Source organism: Mercenaria mercenaria, unplaced genomic scaffold (assembly GCF_021730395.1).
Source record: "Mercenaria mercenaria strain notata unplaced genomic scaffold, MADL_Memer_1 contig_4980, whole genome shotgun sequence".
Classification (NCBI taxonomy): Eukaryota; Metazoa; Mollusca; class Bivalvia; order Venerida; family Veneridae; genus Mercenaria; species Mercenaria mercenaria.
In genome coordinates, this window is record NW_026463254.1 from 13,790 (window position 1) to 37,128 (window position 23,339).

At 36.5% G+C, this 23,339-nt stretch overlaps 1 protein-coding gene across 2 annotated transcripts in view; it reads right to left on the reverse strand.

Moving 5' to 3' along the window:
* Positions 1-897: 897 nt before the first annotated feature.
* LOC128554370 (titin-like) overlaps positions 898-23,339 on the reverse strand; it is a gene marked incomplete at its 5' end in the record, with an annotated part of 41,024 nt that continues 18,582 nt past the window's right edge. The window contains 3 exon segments of one of the 2 annotated variants that reach the window (XM_053535654.1): positions 898-3,670; positions 4,385-4,663; positions 19,633-19,743. In XM_053535654.1, coding sequence (XP_053391629.1) covers positions 3,351-3,670; positions 4,385-4,663; positions 19,633-19,743 — 710 coding nt within the window. 2 annotated transcript variants of the gene reach the window in all.

The window sequence follows — 23,339 nt, forward strand, 5'->3', positions numbered from 1 at the left end:
CTACCCGTTACTCCTGACGTTTATTTTTCAATCGGGATCTGCTTACAAATCATTTTAATCTTCATTTCTCTTTCATTAAAAACATTAAGTTAAATATAAGGCCCTTGACAAACTATTAAATTTGTTGTTTGATCAAAATAGCAGACAACTCTTTTAGTACATTTTGAAATGTGTTAAAGGGATGTAATACAATAACCAATTTTTAGACTTTTTATGTCAAAATACGTAGTTTAAACAAGAGGACCATGATGGTCCTGAATCGCTCACCTCTTCATACATGACCCAGTTTTGAGTATGACGTTGTTTTTTCTATTATTTGACATAGTGACCTAGTTTCTGAGCTCATGTGACCCAGTTTTGAACTTGACCTAGATATTATCAAGATAAAATTCTGACCAATTTTCATGAAGATCCATTAAAAAATATGGTCTCTAGAGAGGTCACAAGGTTTTTCTATTATTTGACCTATTGACCTAGTTTTCAAAGGTACGTGACCCTGTTTTGAACTTGACCTAGATATCATCAAGGTGAACATTCTCACTAATTTTCATGAAGATCTCCTGAAAAATATGGCCTCTAGAGAGGTCACAAGGTTTTTCTATTTTTATACCTACTGGCCTAGTTTTTGACCGCAAGTGACCCAGTTTCGATACTGACCTTGATATCATCAAGGTGAACATTCAGATCAATTTTCATGAAGATCCATTGAAAAATATGGCCTCTAGAGAGGTCAAAAGATTTTTCTAATTTTAGACCTACTGACCTAGTTTTTGACCGCAGTTGACTCAGTTTCAAACTTGACCTTGATATCATCAAGATGAACATTCAGACCAACTTTCATACAGATCCCATGAAAAGTATGGCCTCTAGAGAGGTCACAAGGTTTTTTTATTATTTGTCCTACTGACCTAGTTTTTTAAGGCACGTGACCCAGTTTCAAACTTGACCTAGATATCATCAAGGTGAACATTCTGACCAATTTTCATGAAGATCCATTCAAGGGTATGGCCTCTAGAGAGGTCACAAGGTTTTTCTATTTCAAGACCTACTGACCTAGTTTTTGATCGCAGTTGACCCAGTTTCAAACTTGACCTATAAATCAAGATAAACATTCAGACCAACTTTCATACAGATCCTATGAAAAATATGGCCTCTAGAGAGGTCACAACGTTTTTTCATTATTTGACCTACTGACCTACTTTTTGACGGCACGTGACACAGTTTCGAACTTGACCTAGATATCATCAAGATGAACATTCTGACCAATTTTTATGGAGATCCATTCATAAGTATGGCCTCTAGAGAGGTCACAAGGTTTTTCTATTTTTAGACCTACTGACATAGTTTTTGACCGCACATGACCCTGTTTCGAACTTGACCTAGATATCATCAAGATGAACATTCAAACCAACTTTCATACAGATCCCATGAAAAATATGGCCTTTAGAGAGGTCACAAGGTTTTTTCATTATTTGACCTACTGACCTAGTTTTGGAAGGCACGTGATCCACTTTCGAACCTGACCTAAATATCATCAAGATAAACATTCAGACCAACTTTCATACAGATCCCATGAAAAGTATGGCCTCTAGAGAGGTCACAAGGTTTTTCTATTTTTAGACCTACTGACCTAGTTTTTGAAGGCAGTTGACCCAGTTTCAAACTTGACCTATATATCATCAAGATAAACATTCAGACCAACTTTCATACAGATCCCATGAAAAATATGGCCTCTAGAGAGGTCACAAGGTTTTTCTATTATTTGACCTACTGACCTTGTTTTTGAGGGCACGTGACCCACTTTCGAACTTGACCTAGATATCATCAATGTGAACATTCTGACCAACTGTCATGAAGATCTCATGAAATATATGGCTTCTAGAGAGGTCACAAGGTTTTTCTATTTTTAGACTTTTTGACCGCACGTGACCAAGTTTCGAACCTGACCTAGATATCATCCAGATGAACATTCAGACCAACTTTCATACAGATCCCATGAAAAATATGGCCTTTAGAAAGGTCACAAGGTTTTTCTATTATTTGACCTTTTTTTTGATGGCACGTGACCCAGTTTCGAAATTAACCTAGATATCATCAAGATGAACGTTCTGACCAATCTTCATGAAGATCCATTGAAATATATGGCCTCTAGAGAGGTCACAAGGTTTTTCTATTTTTAGACCTACTGACCTAGTTTTTGATGGCACGTGACCCAGTTTCGAACACAACCTAGATATCATCAAGGTGAACATTCTGACCAATTTTCATGAAGATCTTTTGAAATATATGGCCTCTAGAGAGGTCACAAGGTTTTTCTATTTTTAGACCTACTGACCTAGTTTTTGATGGCACGTGACCCAGTTTCGAACTTGACCTAGATATCATCAAGATGAACATTCTGACCAACTTTCATAAAGATCCCACAAAAAATGTGACCTCTAGAGTGGTCACAAGCAAAAGTTTACGGACGGACGGACGCACGGACGACGGACGCTGCATGATCACAAAAGCTCACCTTGTCACTATGTGACAGGTGAGCTAAAAAATATTGCCCGATTTTTTAGTCTTTTATCTACGGATCAATACAAATAACATTTCATTGTAAGTTTGAGAGTTTTTTAAACTCTTTAGTTTGTCAAATTGAAGGAACTACATATAAAAATTTTAAACTCAAAATGCTCACATACATGAAAAAGCTGCTCTAGGAAGGAAGAAATCCAAGAAATATTAAGTACTGGTTTTATGAGGAAAGATCTGTTGTGTCAAGTTGTCAAACATTCTGCAGTAAAACAGTGCAAATATGTACTGTATTGTTGAAACATTGCACCATTTTTATTTATGTCATAAAAAGATAATACTACAAATGGAACTGAATAAACATTATTATTGTTATTTAATGCATGTAAGCAATGTCCTGTCTCACGTTTGCCAAACTTCTCCCAAATTTTCAAAACCTCCCTATTTCCCCAGGAGGGAGAAGTCACTTCTCCCTAATTTTCCAGGCTAAGGTAGTCCCTGGAAATCGTTTACTTTCTGCCTTCTTTTTAACAGGAATCTTTGTTTTCATTGCATTTGAATTTCCTTTGGATAGAAACTGACCTTCTCACTTTTTACAAACTAAAGTAAAATTTTCATTTGATTGACTCAAAATGTCTGTTGCTGTCTACAACAATTTGACTTTATAAATAACCTCTAGGGATAAAACCCAGCAACAACTACTGTAAATTCCCTTAAGATTTAAAAGGAAAAGTAAGTCATTTTGATCTGCTAATTCACGAAAAAAAAAGTTCTAACCAAACATTATTTGAGTCAGACCAGATTTGTTTACATATTGTTCAAGATCATTAAAATTACTTTCCTTTGTAAAAACAGAAAATATCTGTAAACTCACCTATGACATACAATATGGCACTAACAGCTCCACTTCCCGTTTTGTTTTCTGCAGTTAATATGTACTCTCCCTTATCTGACAGAACAACATTTTCAAGTTTGAAAATAATTTTGCTGTCTGTTATTTCAATATTTGTCCTGTTTTTATTTGGATGTTCACTGCCATTGAACAGACAATGAATATACGATTCGTGTGGTTTCTGACCTTTAAACTTCATCTCAAGGAACATTGGTTTACCAGATTTAATGTTCATACTTCCATTGCACTTGTAACTCCATTCTATTTAGGAGAAAAAATATAATTTAAATGTACAATTGTCACACACATTAAAATGGTAGTGAAATTTTATACAAAACACTTGTTACTGTCAATCTGAATGCTTATCTCTTAAAATGTCTTGATAATTTATTTGCAACTAAATACCTGAATATCCGTAAGGGTAATACTTATTATTACTGCAGATGATGACTTTATTGTTATATTTACAACTGTCATTTTAACAGTGACTTTGTATTCAAAATATTTGTGTTTCTGCTACACTTTAAAATGACATTATCAGTTATTTTGAGACACCTTGCTTTGTTTTCACTCCAAAATAGATGATGTAATTCTAACATTGACAGATCAAACATCTTTTAATACCTACAAGCAGTGCAACCTCTGTAGAGCAACACCCTTTGGGAGATACACATACTGACTGTTACGAAGAGGTTGTTGTTCTGGAGAGATAATTTTGATAGTATTATTCAGAAATTTGGATGATGTTGTTACAGCGAGGTTTTATCTTCAAAGAGGGATGCTTTGGAGAGGTTGTATTGTAGTTACTTAATTAAAATTCCAGACAGGATTAAATATACAAGAAAATTGAGTGAATTTGCTCATCTGCTTTAGAGTGAGGCTATTTTCAAATAGATCTACTGACTTTTAATTTACATGTACTTTAACCAATTAATGGCTATAACTTTCAAGGCATTGTTTAGTAGCTGCACTTACTGGTTTCAAGTTCTATATGTGCAGTGAATTCTCCAGTTCCAATTATGTTTTTAGCAGCCACACGGAATATGTACTGTGTGCTTTCTTTCAGACTTTTTATCATGCATTCAGTTGCAGAACATGTAGATTCAGTCCATTTCTCAGCATTTGCTTCTCTCCACTGGACAATGTATTCAATTATGCTGCTACCACCATCATTCTCAGGCTTTCCCCAACAAGGTTTACATGATCCAGATGTGATGTCACATACAGTCAAATCTTTAGGAGCTGATGGTTTATCTGTGAAAACATTATAATAACTAGAGTGTGTCTGTAGGACACCGGGTGTGCCCCCCACTGGTACATTTGTCACAAATAAGGGGCAATAATTCAAATGTTTGCAGCCTTAATGGAGTATAGCCTCAACAAACATTTTATGAAAAGGATTCATTATTCTAGGCCCTATACTTTTTGAGCTATGAACATCACAAACAAAAAATCCATATTTTGGCTATTACAAGGGCCAAAACACTGTAATAAGCACTAAGATTCTCAAGATGAATGCCAAGTGTGCAAGGTCACATCACAATAAAGACTCCAGCAAGATTTCCTGAATTTACATCTAATACTTTTTGAGCTAGGCACATAATTAGGTGAAAAAGTGCACATTTTTAATATTTCAGGGGACATAACTTTAAAAACTGGGGGTGGAGTCAACCAAAAAATTAGAGGTGTGCAAGTTTATATCATGATAAAGACTTATGCATGTTTTCAACCATTTCTTTTAAATACTTTTTGAGCTAGGTGCGTCACAAGGTGAAAATGTATATTTATGACTATTTCAGGGGCCACAACTCTAAAAATAGGAGGCGGACCCAAATGAAAAATAGGAGGTCCGCAAGTTCATATCATGATTAAGACTCATGCAAGGTTTCATGAATCTATATCAAATACTTTTTGAGCTAGGCATGTCACAAGGTGAAAATGTGCATTTTTGACTGTTTCAGGGGCAATAACTCTGAAAATAGGTGGCGGAGCCAGATGAAAAACAGGAGGTCCACAAGTTCATATCATGATTAAGATTCAAGCAAGGTTTCATGAACCTATATCAAATACTTTTTGAGCTAGGCATGTCACAAGGTGAAAATGTGCATTTTTGACTATTTCAGGGGCCGTAACTCTGAAAATAGGGGGTGGACCCAAATGAAAAATGGGAGGTGTGCAAGTTCATATCATGATTAAGACTCATGCAAGGTTTCATGAATCTTTATCAAATACTTTTTGAGCTAGGCGTGTCACAAGGTAAAAATGTGCATTTTTAACGATTTCAGGGGCCATAACGCTGAAAATAGGGGGCGGAGCCAGACGAAAAATAGGAGGTGCGCAAGTTCTTATCATGATAAAGACTCATGCATAGTTTCATCAATTTATATCAAATACTTTTCGAGCTAGGCGCGTCACAAACTTCGGACACACGTTCCTACATATGGATACTTATGTGGCTACTCTTTTGTTCTCTCTATTGTTCCTTTAGCCAAGTAAGAGAAAAATAGCCACATAAAAGCCTTACGGACTGAATGACATCAAAGAAAAAGTACAGTTACCTACTGTTCCTATAGCCACCTAAGTATGCAAATGTGGGCTCGGACAGACGGACGCATGGATGCATGGACAAGACCAAATGTATATGCCCCCACCACTCATGCGGGGGTGGGGGGGGGGGGCACAATTATTGACAAACAAAAGATTCCTTTTTAAGTTGATTGCCTGCATATCATTTCTCTTTCTGACAAGGTAAAGGTAAGACAAGAGGGCCAAGATGGCCCTAGGTCACTCACCTGAGTAACACAATGGAGACAAATATTCTGATCAATTTTCATTAAGATTGGACCAAAAAATGTGGCCTCTTGAGTGTAAATAAGCATTTTCTTTGATTTGACCTAGTGACATTCATTGTTTTTGACCCAACATGACCCAGATTTTAAATCATCCAGTATTTAATTATAACAAACATTCTGACCAAGTTTTATAAAGACGGAATCAAAAATGTGCCCCCTAGAGTGTAAACAAGCTCATTCTTTGATTTGACCTGGAGACATAGTTTTTGATCCCCCATGACCCAGATAAAAATTCATGCAATATTTCATCCAGACAAACATACTGACCAATTTTATGCACAACAAACAAACAAGAGGGCCATGATGGCCCTATATCGCTCACCTGAGTACCATTCTGGAACACTTGAATAACATTTAAAACCAATCTCATTAGATGCTGCTGATATACATTTGTTTACATAAAATAAAGGGAGGTAATTTGTCATAAATTCAGTTAAAAGTTATCTACCCTGATTGTCCGAGTCCATCTGATGGCACAATGACATTTCAAATCAGTATCTTCATCGGTTACTGAGATACACCCACTTTAATTTGAAACAAAGTGAGTTAATTTGACATAAAATCAGTCTATACTATCTAACCTGATTGCCTCAGTCCAACTAAAGACAGTAATGAAATTTCAAATGAGTTCTATAAATATTTATCGAGATAAATCCATTTTTATTAAAATCAGGGCAGGTAATTGCATGTAGAAGATACAAAGTACAAGCCTATACAACAATATATTAGTAAAGTATTCATATCGAAAACTGTTCAGTTAAGAGTTATCTAATATGACTATTTCTTACCATGAAAGACATAAATAATATTTCAAACCAATCACTTTAGAAGCTGCTAAGGTGTATGAATTCATTTAGATAAAAATACAAGAGGGCCAAGATGGCCCTAGGTCGCTCACCTAAGAAACACTCCATAACAGTGTAAAACATGTTTGACCTAGTGATTTCATGGAAACAAATATTCTGACCAATTTTCATTAAGATTGGACCAAAAAATTGGTCTCTTGCGATAAAACAAGCATTTTCTTAGATATGACCTAGTTTTTGACCCTAGATGACCCATGTTCAAACTCGACCTAGATTTTATCAAGGCAATCATTCTGACCAAAATTCATGAAGATCAACTGAAAAATACAGCCTCTATCACATACAGAAGTTTTTTCTTTGATTTGACCAAGTGACCTAGTTTTTGACCTCAGATGACTCATATTCAAATTCGACCTAGATTTCATTAAGGCAATCAACCTGACCAAATTTCATAAATATCAACTGAAAAAAAAAACAGTCTCTATCGCATACACAAGATTTTTCTTTAATTTGACCTAGTGACCTAGTTTTTGACCTCAGATAACCCATATTCAAAACCGACCTAGTTTTCATCAAGGCAATCACTCTGACCAAATTTCATGAAGATCAATTGAAAAATACATCCTCTATTGCATACACAATGTTTTTCTTCGATTTGACCTAGTGACCTAGTTTTTGACCCCAGATGACCCATTTTCGAAATCAGCCTAGATTTTATCAAGGTAATCATTCTGGCTAAATTTCATGAAGATCAGTTGAAAAATACAGCCTCTATTGCATACACAAGGTTTTTCTTTGATTTGACCTAGTGACCTAGTTTTTGACCCCAGATGACCCATTTCGAACTTGGTCTAAATTTCATCAAGGCAATCATTCTGACCAAAATTCATGAAGATCAATTGAAAAATACAGCCTCTATCGCATACACAAGGTTTTTACGTGATATGACCTAGTGACCTAGTTTTTGACCCCAGATGACCCATTTTCGAACTCGGCCTAGATTTCATCAAGGTAATCATTCTGACCAAAATTCATGAAGATCAATTGAAAAATACCGCCTCTATCATATACACAAGGTTTTTCTTTGATTTGACCTAGTGACCTAGTTTTTGACCCGAGATGACCCATTTTCGAACTCGGCCTAGATTTCATCAAGGCAATCATTCTGACCAAAATTCATGAAGATCAATTGAAAAATACAGCCTCTATCGCATACACAAGGTTTTTTCTTTGATTTGACCTAGTGACCTAGTTTTTGACCCGAGATGACCCATTTTCGAACTCGGCCTAGATTTCATCAAGGTTATCATTCTGACCAATATTCATGAAGAAGAATTGAAAAATACAGCCTCTATCGCATACACAAGGTTTTTCTTTGATTTGACCTAGTGACCTAGTTTTTGACCCGACATGACCCATTTTCGAACTCGGCTTAGATTTCATCAAGGTTATCACTCTGACCAATATTTATGAAGATTAATTGAAAAATACCACCTCTATCGCATACACAAGGTTTTTCTTTGATTTGACCTAGTGACCTAGTTTTTGACCCGAGATGACCCATTTTCGAACTCGGCCTAGATTTCATCAAAGTTATCATTCTGACCAATATTCATGAAGATTAAATGAAAAATACAGCCTCTATCGCATACACAAGGTTTTTCTTTGATTTGACCTAGTGACCTAGTTTTTGACCCGAGATGACCCATTTTCGAACTCGGCCTAGATTTCATCAAAGTTATCATTCTGACCAATATTCATGAAGATTAATTGAAAAATACAGCCTCTATCGCATACACAAGCTAAATGTTGACAGACGACGGACGACAGACGACAGACGACAGACGACAGACGCCGGACGCCGGACATCGAGCGATTTGAAAAACTCACCTGAGCATTGCTCAGGTGAGCTAATAAAGGGAGGTAATTTGTCATAAATTCAGTCAATGTGTATCTTCACTGATTGTCCAAGTCCATCTGTTGACATAAATGAAATTACAGATCAGTATCTTCATTAGTTACGGATATATACCCATTTCAATTTGAAATAAAGGGAGGTAATTTGACATAAAATCAGTCCATATTATCTACCCTGATTGTCTCAGTCCAACAAATGACAACAATGAAATTTCAAATAAGTCCTATAAGTACTTACTGATATAAATCCATTTTGATTACAATCAGGGGAGGTAATCAGATTGGATCTGACAGGTTCGTCATGGAATCCAAGATTTATTGTTGTTGAAGATATTTTGGAAGTTTGTATCAAATCAAACCATAAATGAAGTCTCTATATGGCTGGAACAAAGATCTTGTGGTGATACATGTTTTCTGCAAGTTTGATTCAATTCAAATCATAAATGAAGCTGCTATTGTGCAGACAAGGTCAAAATAGCTAATTCTGGCCATTTCAGGGGCCATAACTCTGGAACCCATAAAGGAATCTGGCCAGTTCAAGAAAGGAACCAAGATCTTATGATGATACAAGTTGTGTGCAAGTTTGGTTAAAACTAGAGCTATCACTAAAGGTGTCGTTAAACATGTCGTTACTTTTACACCAATCATTCAGATTATTTAACAATATTTGTAAATTCACTGATGAATGTACCCCCCTCCCCATGCACTGACACAGTACATTGCAATTTGACGCACACAAGATTGCATAATTATGTGGACTGTATGTATATAGACTGTATGTATACAGTATAGTAACAAAAAACAAAGTCCCATAACTATGCAGAATATTTATCTAAAAGAATGTAACATGCACCATGCACAACTAGGGTTGGTACTGATCACTTGTGTGAAGTTTCATTAAATTGTGTGTAAGGGTTTGGTAGATTAGGCACGCACAAGATTGCATATGCAGACTGTATGTACATAGTATGTTAACAAGAAACAAAGTCCCATAACTCTGCAATTTTTGTCGCTGAAAGAACCTAACATGCCCCATGCACAACTACTGTTGTTACTGATCACTTGTGTGAAGTTTCATTAAATTGTATCAAGGGGATGAGGAGAGATGGTGCGCACAAGATTGTGTCTATGTATATAGTATAGTAACAAAAAAAACAAAGTCCCATAACTCTGCAAATTTTTTTTCTAAAAGAACCTAACATGCCCCATGCACAACTACTGTTGGTACTGATCACTTGTGTGAAGTTTCATTAAATTCTGTCAAGGGGATAAGGAGAGATGGTGCGCACAAGATTGCGTCTACGGACAGACGGCCAGACGGACGGACAGACAGACAGACGGACAGACAGACAATTTCTGAAAGAACCTAACATGCCCCATGCACAACTACTGTTGTTACTGATCACTTGTGTGAAGTTTCATTAAATTGTGTCATGGGGATGAGGAGAGATGGTGCGCACAAAATTGTGTCTATGTATATAGTATAGTAACAAAAAAACAAAGTCCCATAACTCTGCAAATTTTTTTTCTAAAAGAACCTAACATGCCCCATGCACAACTACTGTTGGTACTGATCACTTGTGTGAAGTTTCATTAAATTCTGTCAAGGGGATAAGGAGAGATGGTGCGCACAAGATTGCGTCTACGGACAGACGGCCAGACGGACGGACAGACAGACAGACGGACAGACAGACAGACAGACAACCTGAAACCAGTATACCCCCCCCTTACAACTTTGTTGTCGGGGGGGGTACAATAAAATCATAAATGAAGCTGCTAGTGTGCAGACAAGGTCAAAATAGCTAATTCTGGCCCTTTCAGGGGCCATAACTCTGGAACCCATAAAGAGTTCTGGCCAGTTCAAGAAAGGAAGTGAGATCTTACGGTGATACAAGTTGTGTGCAAGTTTGGTTAAAATAAAATCATAAATGAAACCACTATCGTGCAGACAAGAAATTGTTGACGGGCGGACGGACGCACAGACGAAGGACGACGGACGAAGGGTGATCACAAAAGCTCACCTTGTCACTATGTGACAGGTGAGCTAATAAAAACAAGAGCACTGCAATGCAACGCAAATGCAGGGCAATATACATACAAAACAAAGTCATATGACCTTTGACCCCTTAGTGTAACCTTGACCTTGAAGTGAGCCATCCGAAACCATGTGCAGAGCATGAGGTGAACATTTGTGTCAGGTGTCGGGATCTGGCCAGTTCAAGAAAGGAACTAAGATCTTATGGTGATACAAGTTGTGTGCAAGTTTGGTAAAAATCAAATCATAAATAAAACTGGTTAAAATAAAATCATAAATGAAACCATTATCGTGCAGACAAGATTATGGTGACACAAGTTTTTGTGCAAGTATGACTTAATTCAAATCATAAATGAAGCTGCTCTTGTGCAGACAATGTCAAAATACCTAATTCTGGCCCTATCAGGGGCCATAACTCTGGAACCCATAAAGGAATCTGGCCAGTACAAGAAAGGAATCAAGATCTTGTGGTGATACAAGTTGTGTGCAAGTTTGGTTTAAAATCAAATACAACAGGGCCATGATGGCCCTGTGTCGCTCACCTGAGTACCATTGCTCAAAATGATATGATCGTTTCAAACCAATCTCATTAGAAGCTGCTAAGGTGTATTCATTTAGATAAATAATAAAGGAGGTAATTTGTCATAAATTCAGTCAATATGTATTTTCATTGGTTGTCCAAGTCCATCTGTTGACATAAATGAAATTTCAGATCAGTATCTTCATTAGTTACGGAGATATACCCATTTTAATTTGAAATAAAGGGAGGTAATTTGATATAAAATCAGTCCATAGTTATCTACCCTGATTGTCTCAGTCCAACTAATGACAATAATGAAATTTCAAATAAGTCCTATAAGTACTTACTGATATAAATCCATTTTGATTACAATCAGGGGAGGTAATAAGATATAAAATAACTCTGGAACCTACGATTGAATCTGACAGGTTCGTCATGGAATCCAAGATTTATTGTTGTTGAAGATATTTTGGAAGTTTGTATCAAATCAAACCATAAATGAAGTCTTTATATGGCTGCAATGCCAAAATAGCCAATTTTGGACATTTAAGGGGCTATAACTCTGGAACCCATGATGGCATCTGGCCGGTTCAAGAAAGGAACAAAGATCTTGTGGTGATACAAGTTGTGTGCAAGTTTGGTTAAAATCAAATCATAAATAAAGCTGCTATTGTGCAGTCAAGATCAAAATAGCTCATTTTGGCCCTTTCAGGGGCCGTAACTCTAAAACCCATAATGGGATCTGGCCAGTTCAAGAAAGGAACCAAGATCTTATGGTGACACAAGTTTTGTGCAAGTTTGATTAAATTCAAATCATAAATGAAGCTGCTATTGTGCAGACAAAGTCAAAATAGCTAATTCTGGCCCTTTCAGGGGCCATAACTCTGGAACCCATAATGGAATCTGGCCAGTTCAAGAAAGGAACCAAGATCTTATGGTGATACAAGTTGTGTGCAAGTTTGGTTAAAATAAAAATCATAAATGAAGCTGCTATTGTGCAGACAAGGTCAAAATAGCTAATTTTGGCCCTTTCAGGGGCCATAACTCTGGAACCTATAATGGGATCTGGCCAGTTCAAAAAAGGAACCGAGATCTTATGGTGATACAAGTTGTGTGCAAGTTTGGTTAAAATAAAATCATAAACGAAACCACTATCGTGCAGACAAGAAATTGTGGACGCACGGACGACAGACGAGGGGTGATCACAAAATCTCATCTTGTCACTATGTGACAGGTGAGCTAAAAAAATGAAGCTGCTATTGTGCAGACAAGGTCAAAATAGCTAATTCTGGCCCTTTCAGGGGCCATAACTCTGAAACCCATTATGGGATCTGGCCAGTTCAAGAAAGGAACCAAGATCTTATGTTGATACAAGCTGTGTGCAAGTTTGGTTAGAATAAAATCATAAATGAAACCACTTTCTTGCAGACAATTAATTGTTGACGCACAAAAATAGCAAATCCGACATCTTATGGTGACACATAAATGAAGCTGCTATTGTGCAGAAAAGGTCAAAATAGCTAATTCTGGCCCTTTCAGGAGCCATCACGCTGGAACCCATTACAGAATCTGGCCAGTTCAAGAAAGGTATCAAGATCATATGGTGATACAAGTTGTGTGCAAGTTTGGTAAAAATCGAATCATAAATACAGCTGCTATTGTGCAGACAAGGTCAAAATAGCTAATTTTGGCCTTTTCAGGGGCCATAACTCTGGAACCCATAATGTGATCTAGCCAGTTCAAGAAAGGAACCAAGATCTTATGGTGATACAAGTTGTGTGCAAGTTTGGTAAAAATCAAATCAAAAATAAAGCTGCTATTGTGCAGACAAGGTCAAAATAGGTAATGTTGGCCCTTTCAGGGCCATAACTCTGGAACCCATAATGGGATCTGGCCAGTTCAACAAAGGAACCAAGTGATACAAGTTGTGTGCAAGATCATAAATGAAACCACTATCGTGCAGACAAGAAATTGTGGACGGACGACGGACGAAGGGTGATCACTAAAAAACAAACAAAAATCAGTGCTTGCAGACGAAATTTATTTTGATCATAACCAGTTATAAAACTGCCAGTGTATCTAAACACCTTTTCCATCTTGGACCCCAATGACAATGTTAATGGGGTTCCAGTGTAGTACTTAAGAATCAAGACTCAAAGGGCCTAGGTCCACTACTACTGCTAATCTGTTTGTTTTACTATGTAACAGTAGTTTACAGTATACAGATATTAGTAGGACAATGACATGAAAATACATATTATTCATATAATGACATACTTAGAAACTTCTCTGATTTTTGCTTTATTTATTTTTATATTTTTTTTCCTTATTTCCATTGCTTGACATTTAAGTATTCATAACTTTATCATGACATCACAGTACATTAGGGGTTCTAACTGACCAATCAGAGAGCTGCATTTCCGAGTAACTGCCAGTTTCCACTTGGGTATAACGAAGTATATTTACAATGAAAATATAGTGACTTTAGAAATAAATAATACACTATTTTAGATATAAAATTAAGATTTTTCACTGCACATGCCCCAGAACTTTGAAGTTTCATTGAAATATTATATCGATTTAATACTTTTATTTTAGTTAAAAGTTTGAAATTTTACACAGGGAGTCTATGATAAAGTCTGAGTAAAATGAAAATCATTACCCAAGAGAAATTAGTATTATTCAGCAATGTTTTGGACATATTAAAACTAGAGTTATCACTAAAGGTGATGAATGTACCCCCTGCATGCACTGACACAGTACATTGCAATTTGACGCACACAAGATTGCATAATTATGTGGACTGTATGTATATAGACTGAATGTATACAGTATAGTAACAAAAAACAAAGACCCATAACTATGGAGAATATTTATCTAAAAGAATGTAACATGCACCATGCACAACTAGGGTTGGTACTGATCACTTGTGTGATGTTTCATTAAATTGTTTGTAAGGGTTAGGTAGATTAGGCACGCACAAGATTGCATATGCAGACTGTATGTACATAGTATGTTAACAAGAAACAAAGTCCCATAACTCTGCAATTTTTGTCGCTGAAAGAACCTAACATGCCCCATGCACAACTACTGTTGTTACTGATCACTTATGTGAAGTTTCATTAAATTGTGTCAAGGGGATGAGGAGAGATGGTGCGCACAAGGTTGTGTCTATGTATATAGTATAGTAACAAAAAAACAAAGTCCCATAACTCTGCAATTTTTTTTTCTAAAAGAACCTAACATGCCCCATGCACAACTACTGTTGGTACTGATCACTTGTGTGAAGTTTCATTAAATTCTGTCAAGGGGATAAGGAGAGATGGTGCGCACAAGATTGCATCTACGGACAGACGGCCAGACAGACAACCTGAAACCAGTATACCCCCCCCCCCCCTCACTTACAACTTTGTTGTCGGGGGGTACAATTAAATTAAATTAAATTAGCGCAAAACAAAGTTACAACCCTTTTGCGCTAAGACCGCTATGTGCTACCATGTTTCTTGAAAAAATGGGAATGATTTGAAAAGTCATGGTAGATGGTTAGGCATGGACCATATCTTAAAATCTAACAAGCTGTTTCACACAAGAAGGCTTTTCATTTTTTAGCTCAGGCTGCCCATAAGAGCAACCAAGCAGAAAAATTTGAACAACTTTGGAAAAAGACCATCCAAGGAACATCCATGTTTCATCAACTACTGTCACATGGTTCCACAGATGTTGTTTGAAGAATATTGTGGATGGACAGATAACAGACATACGGACTATGAATGGACAACAGACACACAGGCCATCACATAAAACATCTGTTTTTTTTCTTAACAAGCGTATAAAAATAATTTAATCATAAACATGCAATCACCATTATTAAAATCTAAAATAATGAGATACAATCAAATCAGTGCATGAGTTCCATCTATATTGAATTTTCAGTTTCAATTAAGAAGTTGCGTAAAGTGTGCCTTTTCCATGTTTTATTTTACACAATGAAAACAGGTGTTTAATCTCAAGACAAATGTTCTTTAAATTGTTCAGAAAGCAGTTAAATAAAACTAGAATGTGTCTGTAGGACACAGGGTGTGCCCCCCACTAGTACATTTGTCACAAATAAGGGGCAATAATTCAAATGTTTGCAGTGTTAATGGGGTTTAGCCTCAACAAACATTTTATGAAAAGGATTCATCATTCTAGGCCATAAACTTTTTGAGCTACAGCATCACAAACAAAAAATACACTAGTTTGGCTATTTCAAGGGCCATAACAAGAAATACATAGAGGATATTCATGTTTTTTGCATGAATATGTTTTTTATTTTCATCAGTGGTATTAAAATAAAATATTTCACGCATGGCTACACCACTCGTGAAATATGTTTTTTTCACACATCAAGATGAAATTAAAAACCATATTCAGGAAAAAAACTTGAATTTTCTGTTTATTATAATTATACATTAACACCTGCAGCCATATCGCCGCTTAATTACTGGCATCAATTTTCCAATACATTGCTGAGCCACTTATCAATTTATCTGCTTTGTATACCTGTGGATTTTCACTGATAATCAATAATCGATAAGATCTAGGCATCCTTTGATCAATATTAGGGACAAACATCTGTTTATAACAGATGAATAAAACTTAAATTTTCACATCTGATACTACAATTTATGATCTATTCAAAAAAATTTAATTTACTATTATTTTGATTTGCAAAATTGTTTCACAGGCCTATTAAAGTAACACAAATATGGAAAACTGCAATATTCAAGAAAGATTTGACGTTAGAAAAACAGCCATTATTTTATATTTATTCAAATATCATTTACCACTAAACTTTAAAGCAAATGACATTATAAAAGAACAGAATTATGCTTTATTTAATAAAATTAAAAGTACTGAATCAAAAAGATAGACTCTGCAGTATAATAGAATGAGAAAATCAAACAGGCAATACCTAGAAATAACTTTGTAGTTTCGATATTTAGTGATGAGAGTATTGAAAATACATGCTTAAATAATAAATATTTTGATAGTTTCAATCGCTTCCGAGTTTTATAAATCTTTAGTGTAAAATATCTAGTTGACTTTGACAGCAGTCCAATCGTTATTACTCTTACTAGCGTAAAATCACGTCACGCGGCATACAGTACTATCAGGCAGATAGCGCATTTATGCGACCCTCGGCATACACGCCTTTATCTTTTGACGGATAAATACGACATGCGGTACTCGATAAGAGTTAAAATGAACGCATAAATGCGATCTGCGTCCTTAATGAGTTAAAACGTTGTTTGTTTACATTTAGAAGTCAAAACGAGCAACAACAACAACAATGCATTTTCAGTACAGCCAAAATATAGTCTTATTTTAGAAATAAACAAAAACATTACCTTTACAGCATCTGCAAAAATATTAAATATGAAAGTGTTTTTGTATGAGTTGCGTACAACTCGCAGTTCCCGATATTTTCGACATATTGTTGTGTTTATTTTTTCTGGCATTTCTAAATGTTCTCCCAAGTAATGTCCCTTCGTCAGGGCTTCGGAAATTTGCCGGTTTGTCGGATTTGGACCGATTTTTGACTTTTCAGACCGATTCGTGAAGTGAAAAAACGAAAAAAATCGGTCCCGTAAAAATGGAGAAAAGTATAAATTTAGGTCTGATATCTCAATACACGATCACCTGCCAAGCAGGAAATTGTTGGTCGCACCCTCAGATAATCAATAAACGTGTCAAACGGTCTGATTGTCACTTTGATAATCGGTCCGTAATTAGCACGTGACGCAATCAGTGCTCGCGCGGCACATCCTTTAATGTTTGCAGACAGCCGACTGCAATGTATTAAACATTTTTGACTGGTTTCCAAATGTGTCTGACTGGATCCAAATCATTTCGACGGGGATCCACTTTTATTTAGAATTGGACGGATGGTTTATTTCAAAAGGCTATGTTTGATCATGGTAAAAAACAAATGGTCACTGCATTTAATCAAAGAGCTATAATTGTACATTATAGGTCTTTGATTTAATGAGACATCACACAGAAAACCGATAAAAATAATTTTTATAATTACTTGATTTGAAAAAAATTAAAAGATTCATTTGTTGGGGCTCCAGTTGAAACAAGTGCAGAAAATCGTCTTTGCAACATGACTGTACAAAAAAGAAAAAGAAAACAAGAGCTGTCTCCATAGGATGACATATGCCCCCGATGGCACTTTGAATGAGTAGTTATGGCCGATGTTAGAGTTTAGGACCTTTGACCTACGGAGCTGGGTCTTGCGCGCAACACGTCATCTTACTGTGTCACACATTCATGCGTAGTTATTTTAAAATCCATGCATGAATGACAAAGATATGGACCGGACACGCCCATCAATGCACTATCATGAAAAATGACCTTTAACGTCTAAGTGTGACCTTGACTTTTGAGCTACGGACCTGGGTCTTGCGCGCAACACGTCGTCTTACTGTGGTACACATTCATGCCAAGTTATTTGAAAATCCATCCATGGTTGACAAAGATATGGACCGGACACGCCCATCAATGCACCATCCTTTAAAGTCTAAGTGTGACCTTGACCTTTGAGCTACGGACCTGGGTCTTGTGCGCGACACGTCGTCTTACTGTGGTACACATTCATGCCAAGTTATTTGAAAATCTATCCATCGATGACAAAGATATGGACCGGACACGCCCATCAATGCACTATCCTTTAATGTCTAAGTGTGACCTTGACCTTTGAGCTACGGACCTGGGTCTTGCGCGCGACACGTCGTCTTACTGTGGTACACATTCATGCCAAGTTATTTGAAAATCCATCCATCGATGACAAAGATATGGACCGGACACAAAAATTGCGGACAGACTGACAGACCGACAGACTGACAGACCGACAGACGGTTCAAAAACTACATGCCTCCCTTCGGGGGCATAAAAATGGACTGACAAACACAAATGATACAGAAAACCGGAGTGGCAGTGTTTATCAAATCGGTCTTTTAAAAAACGTTTCAAAATGAAATTTTGTTTACATCAGAAGAGAACATATAACTTTATAAAATGTAGTTGCTTATTGAAGAACAACGTAAGTGAAATGAAATATCCGTGGCCAACACGCGTGACCTTTTGGTACTATACATGCGGGAAATTCAATCTCAGCGTTCACATAACATACACATTCGGTCCGCGGCAGAGTATTCTTAAAATACTGAGGCTGTTTAGCAGAGAATATGTGTCGTGTAATTCACTTTGACGCATTGTATTTTATAGAATTCCGTCAAAGAATGAGGAAACATCACAAAGTATCTGCTGTGTATACGGTATCGAAGTCACGTGCGTTGGCTTTTAGACTAGTTACACACACGGTGTCAAATTATGCCTCGGCAATTTTATCCTTGCAAGTATTTTCTCGGAAAAACATTGAAATTTAAACAAAGTAACAATCACACATAACACTGAATAACTGTCTTCATTGTATGGAAACACGCGCTGACCGGTAACTCAGTTTTAATGTATGACATGCTTATTTCTTTACTCTATCACGTTTTACAAAATATGTAATATTGGGAATGCGGTGGGTGGGGTAGCGCCGATGTCAGGATTTTCGTTTCGGACCGACTGAGTTATCAAAATTTCCGGAGCCCTGCCCTTCCTGTAGGTTTAAATGCCGTGTAGTCATACAAATACCGGTTAGAATGTACGGACGGGCTGCGATTACTGTAAATTCTATAATTTTGAAATAAATCTAGTTTGCTTCACTATTCATATACATTTTTCCCCTTCGAATGGTAAATTGACCTAAGTAATTGCCCCAAGAATACCAAAGTAGTTACGGAATACCAGTGAAAAATATAGAAAATATGTTTCACTGCAGTGAAAAATAAATGCTGTGAAAATATGAATTATATTTCATCAATATTTTCCAGTATTCCATTAGGATGTAATAATAAATTGCTTTTATGCATTGATAAAGTGTTGGCTATTTGGTAAAACATCTGTATACCTAGATGAAATTTATGTGCAATCATTCAACAACTGCTTCAGTTCCTAAAATAAAATTATCAGAAAAATTACTTCATTTATGATTTTACCTTGTGCTCCTTTAGTTTGTGGCTCTCCTGGCTGAATGTTACACCCTGTTTCTAACTCCTGTCCTTCTAATGTGGACACGCCCTTTCTCTCAACATTCTGATGTGTTTTACCTAAATTGGAACATACAATAAATAATTTGGTACACATTTAGACTGAATAAAAACAGAACAATACTTGTTATGGACACTTGTTAGAACCTGATGTGAGTAGCTGTGATTGCGAGATGTGTGACCTAGGCTTTTTTCTATTTAATCTTTGACATTTGACAAAACATTAATAGCTGAAAGCAAATCCACAAGAAATTCTTTTGGAATCAGAGTGCAAACAAGCAAAATAGTAACAACAAGAGGGCCATAATGGCCCTATATCGCTCACCTGTTATCATTGCACTTGAGGACAAGAAGGCCCTCAGAAAAAATATCTTAAGTCCAAAGGACAGGAACAACAAAGGGAAGAAATTTAACCAAAAAGAAAAACAAAATTCTTACAAGGTATAGATATGTCAAAATACACCTAAAAATTGGAGGTACCATCCATGTTGTACCACAGAAAAGTGGTCTCGGTTTTTCCCTACGGCCAATAATAAAAAAGTTACTAAAAATAAGCTATTTATAGTAACGTAAAAGGGAAGTAATTAAAAAAAAAATTGTAAGTGAACAAAAGAAGGATCTGCCAAATAAATCTGTTGACATAAATGAAATTTCAGATCAGTATCTTCATTAGTTACGGAGATATACCCATTTTAATTTGAAATAAGGGGAGGTAATTTGACATAAAATCAGTCCATAGTTATCTACCCTGATTGTCTCAGTCCAACTAATAACAATAATGAAATTTCAAATTAGTCCTATAAGTACTTACTGATATAAATCCATTTTGATGACAATCAGGGGAGGTAATCAGATATAAAATAACTCAGGAACCTACGATTGGATCTGATTTGTCATGGAATCCAAGATTTATTGTTGCTGAAGATATTTTGGAAGTTTGTATCAAATTAAACCATAAATGAAGTCTCTATATGGCTGCAAAAGCCAAAATAGCCAATTTTGGACCTTAAAGGGGCCATAACTCTGGAACCCATGAAGGAATCTGGCCAATTTAAGAAAGGAAGCAAGATCTTGTGGTGATACAAGTTGTGTGCAAGTTTGGTTAAAATCAAATCATAAATAAAGCTGCTATTGTGCAGAGAAGGTCAAAATAGCTCATTTTGGCCCTTTCAGGGGCCATAACTCTGGAACCCATAACGGGATCTGGCCGGTTCAAGAAAGGAACCAAGATCTTATGGTGACACAAGTTTTGTGCAAGTTTGATTAAATTCAAATCATAAATGAAGCTGCTATTGTGCAGACAAGGTCAAAATAGCTAATTCTGGAATCTGGCCAGTTCAAGAAAGGAATCGTGATCTTATGGTGATACAAGTTGTGTGCCAGTTTGGTAAAAATCAAATCATAAATAAAGCTTCTATTGTGCAGACAAGGTCAAAATAGCTAATTTTGGCCCTTTCAGGGGCCATAACTCTGGAACCCATAATGGGATCTGGCCAGTTCAAGAAAGGAACCGTGATCTTATGGTGATACAAGTTGTGTGCAAGTTTGGTTAAAATAAAATCATAAATGAAACCGCTATCGTGCAGACAAGAAATTGTTGACGCACGGACTGACGACGGACGACGGGCGAAGGGTGATCACAAAAGCTTACTTTGTCACTATGTGACAGGTGAGCTAAAAATCCACACTCAGAACAAATGTATAAAGAACGTTTTGGATATTCAACTATCTCGCAAAGTCTTCATCACTAGACTAGTGTTATTGCTAGAAGTCTGGTCAGGTAAAAACATGACAAAAACAGCAATAACTTTTTGAAAACAATGGAAGTCACTAATGAAGATGTCTGCCATGAATGGGGATTTATTAGCCAAAGTACAAATATAGAGGAAGAACACAACATATTTGTTCTCAATAGGCATTTCTAACCTATCCCAATGCCGACTTGGATGTCATATGCAGATGAAATATGGGGGGTGGGGGGTATTATGTTCTACTCTTCAATTTGCATGCAATTAGGTTTTTGAAATATTTTACAATTTCAAGTTACATTTTATAAATAATATGTGGCTGGCACTACCCTCCTCATATAATGCAGCCTTTTCAATATGTCTAAAATTCTATAATTAAACTAGTAGTGCATTTATCTAGTTTACTGTTCTGTTTAAAATGTTCAACTGTCTTTGATGGAAACAAGGTTACACAATTTTACATTTAAAACAACTTCATGTTGATATTTAACATTACTCAAATGCTCAGGGAATTCACTAACATGTACAGCTCCACAGTAAAACTTTTAAAACAAGAGTGCCATGATGGCCCTATAGCACTCACCTGAGTTAAATTGCTTGCCTGAACAAATTTCTTTGTTAAAGCTTCAAAAACTAGAAAGTAGGTCAGTAGGTCATATTCATGGTCACTGAAAGTCAGTTTTAAGATTAGTGTGCAAAACTGTACATGTCATCCGAATTCTAAGGTTGTATCTTAAACAAGAGGGCCATGAAGGCCCTATATCGCTCACCTGACCTAGGAATCATCAAGATTAACATTCTGACCAAATTTCATTATGATATAGTCATAAATGTGGCCTCCACAGTGTTAACAAGCTTTTCCTTTGATCTGACCTGGTGACCTAGTTTTTGACCCCAGATGACCCAATATCAAACTCGTCCAAGACTTAATTGAGGGTAACATTCTGACCAAGTTTCATTAAGATTGGGCCAAATTGTGACCTTTAACTAGCTTTTCCTTTGATTTGACCTGTTTTAAGATTAGTGTGCAAAACTGTAAATGTCATTCAAATTTTAAGGCTGTATCTTAAACAAGAGGGCTATGAAGGCCCTGTATCGCTCACCTGACCTAGGAATCATCAAGATTAACATTCTGACCAAATTTCATTAAGATATGGTCATAAATGTGGCCTCTAAGAGTGTTAACTAGCTTTTTCCTTGATCTGGCCTGGTCACCTAGTTTTTGACCCTACATGACCCAGATTCAAACTGGACCTTGAGATCATCAAGATTAACATTCTGACCAAGTTTCATGAAGATACAGTCATGAATGTGGCCTCTACAGTGTTAACAAGCTTTTCCTTTGATTTAACCTGGTGACCTAGTTTTTGATCCGAGATGACCCAAAATCAAACTCATCTAAGATTTTATTGAGGGTAACATTCTGACCAAGTTTCATGAAGATTGGGTCAAAATTGTGACCTCTAGAGTGTTAACAAGCTTTTCTTTTGATTTGACCTGGTGACCTAGTTTTTGACCCCAGATGACCCAATATCCAGCTCGTCCAAGATAAGGGTAACATTATGACCAAGATTCATTAAGATTGGGCTAAAATTGTGACCCCAAGAGTGTTAACAGTCAAATTGTTGACGACAACGGAAGACGGACGGACGACGGGCACAGGGCGATCACAAAAGTTAACCTTGAGCATTTTGTGATCAGGTGAGCTAAAAACAAAGCAATGATAATATCCCAAAGATATTACCTATCAGATTGGTGTAAATTAAATGAATAAAGTCCTTAACCAGGCACCATAAAAAACAGCTACAGTACCTGAATATTTGAGCTGCCCCCTTAAACAGCGTTTTTTTCCCTGGGGAAGAAACTGACAGGTCAGTTCATCCCCCACCCCCCAGTCAATTCCACCCC